At 43.2% G+C, this 10,868-nt stretch overlaps 1 protein-coding gene across 1 annotated transcript; it reads left to right on the top strand.

The window, feature by feature from the left end:
• Positions 1-3,521: 3,521 nt before the first annotated feature.
• On the top strand, positions 3,522-10,574 carry LOC119379431 (uncharacterized). The gene is made up of 3 exons (XM_037648741.2): positions 3,522-3,903; positions 9,732-9,891; positions 10,307-10,574. Exons 1-3 carry the CDS (start codon positions 3,703-3,705, stop codon positions 10,432-10,434), a joined length of 489 nt encoding a protein of 162 aa, XP_037504669.1. The 5' UTR covers positions 3,522-3,702; the 3' UTR covers positions 10,435-10,574.
• The last annotated feature ends 294 nt before the right edge of the window (positions 10,575-10,868 follow it).

Raw genomic sequence — 10,868 nt, 5'->3', positions numbered from 1 at the left:
ATTACGAGGGCTGAAAGGTATTGGAAGTCAATGGTACCTCGACCGGTACAAATAACGGTCGTCCTCAGGGGCGTTGCATGGATATTGTTATTGGCGCCGGGTGGGGAGGTGAGACTTTACTGCCCGTATTTGTGCGTGTAAATATATATGCACATATATAGATATAAACATAATATCGCAAAGCGTAGAGCACCACCACCCCACCTGGCTTGACTTTCGACACTTTACAGATAAAGCAACGAAATTATAATACAAAACATGCATTGTGAAAATGGAGTTTTTGCAATGGCGTCGATAGGTCAGGAAAAGTGCAATATAAGCTGCCCATTGAAAATGAGAACTGGTTGCAGTGAATTTAGGCAGATTAACCGACGGATTATATTTACATCTGCGCATTTTAGGATGCTTGAGATAAGCACTTATGCATGAAGTTTGTGACTCAGAGCGCGCCTTCGGCTCGGCTCCTGCAGCTGGCTCGGCTTCCTGGTATTTTAAGCACTTAGAGGTCGCATAACCGATGCATAGTAACCGCGGAAGCGTAGGCGTGCGCAAGGGGGCAGCCCCCCCCCCCCCTTTGGTCACCTAAGAGGGGGGGGGGGGCGCAAAGTCTGCCCCATACATTGACTTAATAGGGATGGGGGGGGGGGCGCTGCGACGAACATTCGCTCGACTTCGCCCCCCCCCCCCCCCCCTCTGAAGGGGACCCTGCGCACGCCTATGCGCGGAAGCACGCTGTTGAAACAAGAAACCCTTTCGGCATTAAAGAAACAGAGCAAAACTGGCAGAACTCAGCCGTCACTAATATAAATGTTGTGATAGAGTTATTTGTACTCAGGTTACTCATGAAACAGTCGAGCGCATTGAAGCTCATATAAGGATCAATGCTCTGGATATCGTAGAGATTGCCGGCAGAAGAATGGTAGGCTTTCGTCGCTGGTTTTTTTTTATTTCTTCGCAGTCACCTATAGTGTAGCGTGGCTCGAAGTGTTGTTTGCAAACCGCACAGCAATCAGTGTGCAGCTAGGTGCAAAATCCGATTGTCGCCTTCTTTTGGGCCCGGCAGGCTCCAAAAACAGGAAATATCTCGGAGCAATTTTGGCACGCCGGCATATTCACTCGTGCACCAACGCGCGTAGCAGGCGTTGAGACACCGATTAAAGCTAAGTAATGTATTAAACGCGCTCAAAACGCGCAATTACTAGCTTTCGTAGGCTGCGACGCGCGCGCGCCAAGTGCAGACGCTCTCCACAGCTTCAGTACAAAGTGACTACAGCACCGCCGCTACGATCGCCCGTCGGAGCATCACCCGAGATGCGGCGCGGCCGCTTCGTTCGTTCCACTGCCCCCTTCTAGTACACTGTAACTACAGTGTTCTAACTGTAACGATAGAATGCGGAACTATGCAGAACCACGGTGGAGGACGAAGTAGTTTCTCGTGCGCTTTTTCCTGACGTTTACCACTGGTTGCGCTTAACACAAAGGTAAGTATTGCTATTTCTAGAGCATCTATGCTCACTGCAGAAGCAACCTCACTATGTTCACTGTTCGCAACCCAGTCTTACGGGCTCGTTTTGTTTCTTTTCTAGGTCGCGCTTGACTGTGCACACGTGAGCAAACGTCCGTCGCTTCCGACAGTGAGTGTGACGCTTTACCAATATCTCGTCGAATGTGCTTTCACTGTCGCATCAATCTATGAAACTTGAAGTTCAGCTCGGAAGCGCTTATTTTTTTACCTCTCGTCGGTAGCATCCTAGCAGCTAATTACTTTCCTCCTTCCCGCCAATATGTCCGCTCTGCCGAGACCGACGGCGTACCGACGTATTCGTCGTGCAGTACAGACTGATTTGGACACAATAGGGAGCTTGCACGAACGGCGGCGACGCTATGCACTCTGGGTAGGCAGCCATTTTTTTGTCAGAGCGGACCGCGGAGTGCAGTGGCGCAGTCACACGTGTTTGCGAGCGTTGGCGTAGCTAGCTGGTGTGATCAAGAGCGAGCGCGACGCAAATTCAACTCCAAGAAGCGTCGTCAGCTACACCACTGGAAGACTACACCCCAACGCTGTGCCGAAAAGACCGCGAGCGGTACGAAGAAAAGACGAGACTCTACGGGCTGCACCCATTCACGCTCCGTCGGACGACTGTGTAAGCGATGTGGACTTGTGGCCGCCCGTCGACATCGCCGATATTCACGAATTTCTCGTTTTGAGGACGAGTTTTATTACCGGGGAACAGCTGAAGTCGAGAAAGGCCCTCGAGGGCCACAGTTACGAGTGGCTGGGAGCCGTGGGCGAAGAAAGTCGCCGCCGACACCGTGATCGTCGTCACTCAAGTAAGACGTGTTAATTATTTGACTTTTTCGTAGGTGCTGATGTTTATTTCTCTGCGCTGACTTGCGTCGGCTTTACGACAGATCCGCATTAACCCCTACTCACCAAGAGCTTACGGGAAGGTGCCGTAAAATTTACGCTACACTTGGCGTAAATGAGAAAGCTCAGAGGAGCGTCGAGGCAAGAACAAGGAAGCAAAACATGTGTGTAAAATGGTACGCTTATTGAACTGGTCGAATCACAGCATTAGCACCTACGAAAAAGTCAAATAATTAACACATCTTACTTGAGTGACGACGATCACGGTGTCGGCGGCGACTTTCTTCGCCCACGGCTCCCAGCGACTCGTAAAGTGGCCCTCGAGGGCCTTTCTCGACTTCAGCTGTTCCCCGGTAATAAATCTCGTCCTCAAAACGAGAAATTCGTGAACATCGGAGATGTCGACGCGCGGCCACAAGTTCACATCGCTTACACAGTCGTCCGACGGAGCGTGTATGAGTGCAGCCCGCAGAGTCTCGTCTTTTCTTCCTACCGCTCGCGGTCTTTTTGGCACAACGTTGCGGTGTAGTCTTCCAGTGTAGCTGGCATCGTGCACGACGCTCCTTGGAGTTGAATTAGCGTCTCGCTCGCTCTTGATCACATCTGCAAGCTACGCCAACGTTCGCAAACACGACTGCGCCACTGCACTCCGCGGTCGGCTCTGACAAAAAAATGGCTGCCTACCCAGAGTGCATAGCGTCGCCGCCGTTCGTGCAAGCTCCCTATACTCTCAGCTTCAGAGGAAACTTTCGACTCTGCTGATCGTGTGAGTGAGCCGTCATTTGTAAGCTACAACCAAGCTTTGCAACCAAGCGCATGCCTTCGAATTGTTCACCCTGCTTGGATCTTGAGTCCGCAGTATTGAATAAAGAAATAAATAAGTGGGTATAAGTTTGTACAATAAGACTGGCATTCAAAACATTGACACAAGAAAAGGAAGGTTGTCCCTGTGTTCTCATTTTCACATTTTGTACACCTGCCTTTCTGTGCTGTAAACGTAACTAGTAGGTCATTTGGAAAAAAATGTAAGCTAACATTTATGAATGCAATACTGGTCATCACCGAGTTAAAATTTCAGGTTCGTGATACTTGCATCAGCCAGACAGGATGCATAAACATCACTCTTCACCGCCCACAGACAGAGATGGCTATTTATCCTTTCATTGTTGTGAATGCAGGGATACCTCCATTTTCAATGCTGTACTAGTGATGGTAGGGGGAGTGATGGCTTAATAATGTGAGCTTCTTAAAGGAAACCATATTTAATATGTGGCTCTAGACTATGTTAGCATACCATCTACTATGCTCACAACTGTGCTTTTATTTCAGCGTTCATGGAAAAAATTTTGTTTGCACTAAACGCCATAAAGCTGACTCAGCAGACACACACGCAGTGCTTCAGTGAACTAATCAAGAAAGTGGACGATGCACCTTTGCACTCAACGGACATTCCCGACTTGCCATTTTCAACTGTAGAGGACTTGTTGAGATATGATGAAGAGCTTGGAGCCAAAAGTGAAGCAAGGGTTGCAATGGTAATTTTGATTTATGGATCTCTGTCACCTAAGTTTACATTTCATAGCTTCAGGGATGCTCTGTTTTTAAGTGACAGCTACATGTTTACATGCCTGCATTTACTATTTAATGTAGCAGTGGCTGATGAAATGCAATTTTATGTGCCCGTTTCCATGCCTTGTAGCATATAATTTATAGACTTATTTATACTCTTATTTCTAATTTATGTTAACGATATTAGTAACCACTTGTCATCACCAATCAGACTATTCGCAGACGATAGTGTTGTATACAGGCACATTGCCAGTAGTGCTGATGTGAGTGCATTGCAGTCTGACATCAAATAGTGGACTGGTGCCAACGTTGGCAGATGGAAGTAAATGTCTCGTAAACAAAATGTATAAAATTTAAAAGACCTAGTAATCCCGAGCTGCACTCTTACATAATTAACAATGTGGCAGTCGAAAATTTACCTATGCTAAAATACTTAGGCATCCGCCTTCTAATCTCTCATGGAATGCGCATGTTGATGCAGTAACCAATAAGGCTTCAAAAGCACTAGAATTTATTAAACGTAACTTGCACTCTGCCAAGCCATCTACTAAACTTCTTGCATACATAACCTTAGTTTGCTCAAAAATAGAATATGCCGCCCTTATTTGCAACCCTAGTCAGTTATACAAAGCAGCCCGCTTTATTACAGGAAAGTATTCACACTTCCATAGTGGGACAGCTATCAAAGCCTCATTGAATCTACCTACACTAGAGAAGCGAAGGCTTATCGCGCTACTCTCTCACTTTCACAGACTTTATTTCAGTGATTCGCTGTTTTACATTCACAAATCAAACCAGCCAATCTCATTTTTCTGCGCTTGGATCACGCATATAAAAAACGGCCCATGTTTGTACACAATACCTTCGTAACTCACTGCTGTTTCTTACAATTTTCCATTGGAACAGGCTGCCAAGCGATGTCACTGCGTGATCACGACTCATTTGTTAATGCATTGAAGCACCTGTTCAACGTAGAGTTGTAATTTAGCTATATTTTCCGATGCCTTGTTTTTATTACGAATGTCATCACTCCTTCTAACACTTGTTTATTTATTTATTTACAACATACTGCAGGCCCACACGGGCCCAGGCAGGAGGGGTAGTTTGCAATACAAAACACAGAATTCAAAAAGGCGAAAAATATACAAATAAATGCTTACATTTCAATTCCAGTGTTAGAATATCAGTAATCAATCAGGTCAATTGACTCAACTGAATCAATCAATGATAATGGCAGTGTGTTCCATTCGTTAATAGTGCGAGGAAAAAAAGAAAACTTGAAGGTGTTAGTTCTTGTGTGATATGGAGTTAAAGATTCAGGATGATGATGTCTGGTTGGTCTTGTTGATAACGGGCGTAGATATGGACCAGGGTGAAAAGAGAGCTTGTTATTTTTCAGTAGAAAAAGAAATTTAAGCCGGAGTATTTTACGTCGTAATTTCAAAGTTTGTATTCCATGAGTGTGCATGAGAGCTGTTGGCGAATCGGTAGTACGGAATTTAGAAAAAATAAATCTGACAGCTTTACGCTGAACCATTTCAAGTGCGTTAGTACTGTGGTTGGTGTGGGGATCCCAGACGGTGCAAGCATATTCTAACGTAGGCCTAATTAGTGCTTTATATACATGAAGCTTGGTTTCTGGGGGCGCCTGTTTAAGTTTGTGTCGCAGAATACAAAGTTTGCGAAAAGAAGAAGCACAAATGTTAGCGATATGAGAATTCCAACTGAGGTTGTTAGTTATTGTCACACCCAAATATTTGTATTCGTTTACCTCAACTAGGGGATTACCTGGAAGAGTGTAAGAGAACAGCCGTTTATGTATTTTCTTTGTTATATGCATATATACTGTTTTTGTTTCATTTAGCTTCATGCCCCATTGTTTACACCATGATTGAACGTTATGGAGGTTAGTATTCAAAAGTTCCTGATCTTCTCGACAAACAACCTCATGATACAGTATGCAGTCATCTGCAAATAAGCGAATTTGAACTGGCTCTGTAATAACGTTAACGATGTCATTAATAAAAATCAAGAATAGGAGCGGTCCCAGTACACTACCTTGTGGTACCCCCGAAGCAACTGGCAAACTACGCGAGTGGTGACCATTAACAGACACTGATTGGGTGCGTTTGTCTAAGTAGGCAGAAATCCAATTAATGATGAAAGAGGGGAGGCCAATGTATCTTAGTTTGCAAAGTAACTTTTCATGCGAAACAAGGTCGAATGCTTTCTGAAAATCTAGAAAAATTACGTCAGTTTGACCAGGTTTGTCAAGAACGCTGGCAAAACTGTGAATTACAGTGGTTAGTTGTGTGACCGTAGAAAAACCCTTCCTGAATCCATGCTGAAATGAAGAAAGAATGTTGTTGTCTGTTAAAAATTTAGTTATGTAATTTGCAACAATATGTTCAAGAATCTTACAGCAGGAAGAAGTGAGCGATATTGGACGATAGTTTGTAATCAGTGCAGTGTCCCCTTTCTTGTGTACGGGCACCACACGTGCCGTTCGCCAGTCATCCGGTAGATGTGAAGATGACAAAGATGCCCGAAAAATGCATGCGAGGAATGGGGCGAGTGCTTCAGAATATCGACGAAGGAATGCATTTGGAATTCCATCAGGACCAGATGATGCTTTTGTCTTCAAGTTAAGAAGCATAGCGACAATACCTGGTAGCGATACAATATCTTCGTAGTCTGAGCAACATACAGGGTTAAGAATAACTGTTCCTGAAGAAGCGGAAAACACACTGTGAAAATACACATTAAAATGTTCTGCAATGGCATTCTTGTCATCAATTCGAACACCACCGATTAGAATCTCGTTAACAGACTTTTTTTTTCTATTTAAGAAATCCCAGAACTTCTGAGGGGATTCCCTTAGAAAATTTGGTAAGCTATGCTGAAAATAATGCCATTTAGAACGTTTTATTGTTTCACTAAGGGCAATTCGAGCAGTATCAACAATGTTTGTAGACGCTCTTCTTTTTTTAAGGCGCTTAAGCTTTCTTTTTAAGTGCAAGACTTCTCTCGTTATCCAGGGATTTGATTTTTTTGTTTTCTTAGCTTTATTAGGTATGAAATTATCGAGACAATGAGTGCAGATCTGTTTAAATTGAACCCACAGAATTTCAACATCCGAACCTTGAAAATTGTTAAACACTAGCTCAAGATAATCCAAAACGCTCTCATCCCTGGCACGAGAAAAGTCTTTAACAATAGAGATTTCGGGGGGCGCATTACAGGGTTTATCAATGCTAAACGATAATAACACCATAGAATGATCGGAAATACCAGGATTCACAGACACTGTGAATTCTTCAATAGACCTAGCAACAAAAACAAGATCCAAAATGGAAGAGGATGCATCACAAACTCGCGTAGGCTCTGTTACCACTTGTTGCACATCCAGGTTTAGCATAATATCAAGCAAAGATCCAACATCCGTACATCGACCAGTATTCGAAAATGGATAGTGCCAGTCAACAGAAGGTAAGTTAAAGTCACCTGCAATGATTACGTCATTACTTGAAAATGACCGTAAGTGGTCGCATAGATCATGCAGAAATTGAGATGGTGCATCGGGAGGTCGATAAACAGCAGACAACAAGAAAGTGCGCCCTGAGCAGAACACTTTCAAAGTAACGCTTTCGTGGTTATCTATCTGACGTACCAGTGACGCTCGAATTCCATATTTTATCAAAACAGCCACACCCCCGCCTCTAGTAGAGCGGTCACGACGAAATACTTGATATGAGGGCGGAAAAACATCAGTATCGTCAATGTCATCCCGAAGCCAAGTCTCCGTGATAACAACAATATGGGGATCATAACATAACAAGATAGCTTCTAGTTCAGTTGATTTGTTGACGATGCTACGCACATTTATGTTAATAAGTTTGAGTCGATTTGCAGAAGTGCGCACCGGTCAATCATTTTTAGGATTACGATGAAAGGAAGGCACCTTTACTCTAGTCTGATCATTTTCGTCCCAAGTGAAGAGCTCCCCGTTGAGACGCAGTTTATCATTAATAAGTGAAACATTCTTTCCTTGTTGTCTTTCATCCTTAGAACTTGCCCATAATAGCTTTCTTTTTTGCTGTGTCTCTCGAGAGTAATCATTTTGTATGGATATTTTTGTTCCCTTAAGCTTGTGTGCGTTCTTGAACACTGTTTGCTTCTCGTTATAGTCCTGAAAATGGACTATAATTGGTCTAGGATTGCCGTTTCTGCCTAATCGGTGAATTCTACCAACAGATAGGCAAGATACCTGTAGTTTAACTGAAAAAAGATCGTTTAGAACTTTTTGCTTTAGGTCCGAGTGTTTCTCAGAAGGGTCTTCCTGAATTCCAAAAATAACTAAATTCGATCGTCTGCTGCGGTCTTCTAGGTCTGTTAATTTCGATTTCAAGGCATTAATTGATTTTTCAAGTGATTCGACGTGGGCAGTTCGTTTTTCTATTTCAAGAAAGCGCAACATAAGATCAGACATCAATTTTTCCATATTCTTTTGCTGATCCCTCAGAGCAGTCATTTCTTCAACTAGCTTATTTTGCCCTGCCAGTAGCTCCTTTAGCATTTCTGTTGTTGTAGGACCTGGATTAGTCTCCACATCGCCACACAAAAGAAGCGTACACACACAGAATACATCATAGACTATTGTAATACACCGTTGTGGGCACGGCAGGACCAGAAGGCCACGATAGTCACTACAAAAGCTGCTGTAGACGGCACTAACCTGCACGAAGCAAAGAAGGTGGTTTCGTGACAACATGCCGCTGCCCGGTCCGCCGTACCCACTGAAGCTGAAGCTCTGGAGGCGATCATTTATAGGCAGTTCCGATGACGTAGTCACAGTAGATGGCGCCGTCGGCCGCATTTCCACGAAGAAATGAAGGGAGCCATGATCCAGTTGAGATAGGGTAGCCACTGTAGTACACGTGTCAGTAGGCAGACTCGTGGAAATGGCGATGCACGATTTTGGTTCAAGCTTTCCGGCGAAACCAAACAGGAGAGCCTGCACGAAGCAAAGAAGGTGGTTTCGTGACAACATGCCGCTGCCCGGTCCGCCGTACCCACTGTAATAGCATATATGTTGTATTTTGTATTACATTGCATTGTATTGCATCTTCATCTTCATGTTGCACGCGAACTTGTTGTGCTTTTTATTTTTATTTTGTGAACGTAACGCCAATGTATTAAAATCAACCCCCCCACATGTTATGCCTGCAAAGGCCCTTAGGGTATATGACTAAGTACATAAATAGGAATGATTTGAATTGAATTCTGGGGTTTCAGATTCCAAAACCACAATTTGATTATGAAGCACGCCGTAGTGGGGGACTCCGGATTAATTTTTACCAACAGGGGATCTTTGTTTCCTCAATTTTGTTACTCTGCTATATTATAAGCATTGACACAACACTGCCTTCATTGTTTTTCATGATCACAATAAGCTCCCATTTTGTGAGTATGTGAAACAATAATGGTATACAAGGGAACCCTGATACATCGAATCTGAAGGGGATCACAAAGAAGTTCGATATATAGGTAATTCGATATATAAAATGAAAATTATATACAAAAAATTTTCAAGGGGATGTTCGTTACACACAATAATTCGTTATATGTGGGTTCGATATATGTGGGTTTAACTCTATATACTACTCCTTTAGCCTGATGTTTTCCCACATTTTTGTTTAACAGAACACGCTGCACTGAAACCATCGCTTGTTATATTATGTCGGGTTTTGAGATAATTGGTTCTTTCAAACTCTTATTGCACTTTTCCTTCCAGAAAAAGCACATGGCCATACAAGGAGGTGAAAGCACGCAGCAAAAAACGTCCCGCATCCTCAAGAGCATGCTCTCTTGGAATGTTGCTGTACAGTTCAGCTGGTTTGGAGCTAAAGGGAAGAAGAAGTTCAGTGACCTGAACATCTGCAAGCTGATGTGTAGTATGTTATATTTCGTTATAGAAGACTGCCTTACATTCCTTTTTTTATTTCTCATTGTTCATTTTTAATGTTTCCTTGTGTATAATGTTCCTGAATCACCTGAGGATATTTTATAGAACCTGTGCACTCACCCGCACGCAAAATGCTTGTGCTGAATGCAAAGGCACAATGTACATAACCCACAAAGCACCTGTTACCATTAGACAACTGGGTGCAGTAACATTGTGCCTATATTTACTTGTATGTTATTTTAAGAACTAGCTTATATGTAAAAAATAAATGATTACCAAGGGCATCATTGTTCAGGAATTTGAGCAAGTGAGAGGCAGTAATGGTTGTGAAAGTTTTTGCTTTTCAATCTAAAGATACCCTTCTAACCTTAACAAAACAATACATGTTTTTGATGTGTGTGCAGGCAGCCTGACCAATGACACGTCCTTCAGGGTCACCTTGAAAGACATAGAAAAAGCTGGCATGTCATGGTTCCAACATGCTCCCGAGAGGGCGGCAGGAGAAAGGTCAACAGAGGCTGACTCAGCGTGATATGGTTATTTAAAGTGACTAACAATTATTTTTATTATACTCATTCTTTTTTCCGCTTAGTGTCAACGCAAAGCTTGCCAGTTCATTGTGCATTAATATAGTTCACTTCGTTGAACAGAATAAAAGTATTTTTTTCTGTACGGATGTTTCTTCCAGAGTTCTTGAACTGGGGGCTCCATGGCAGGCCCGTTTTTCGAGAACTAAAAACATACACCATACAAATCAAGTACCATATGCAGTGTGCTCTTTCTAAACTTGCCCTTCTTCCTCATTCTCGCATTGAAAACCTCTGTGACAGTCCAGTATACGAGAAAAAATGATACATCTAACATCCCAATCAAGTACCACATGCAGTGACATTGGGACATCCCAGGGAAGTCGTTTTTTGTCTCACTTGGGTAGTGTTTGGGATTAATCTCGGACATCCCTAGGAT

Source organism: Rhipicephalus sanguineus, chromosome 1 (assembly GCF_013339695.2).
Source record: "Rhipicephalus sanguineus isolate Rsan-2018 chromosome 1, BIME_Rsan_1.4, whole genome shotgun sequence".
NCBI classification, from domain to species: Eukaryota; Metazoa; Arthropoda; class Arachnida; order Ixodida; family Ixodidae; genus Rhipicephalus; species Rhipicephalus sanguineus.
The sequence above is the reverse complement of the archived record's forward strand: the minus strand, read 5'-3'. Positions and strand labels throughout refer to the sequence as shown.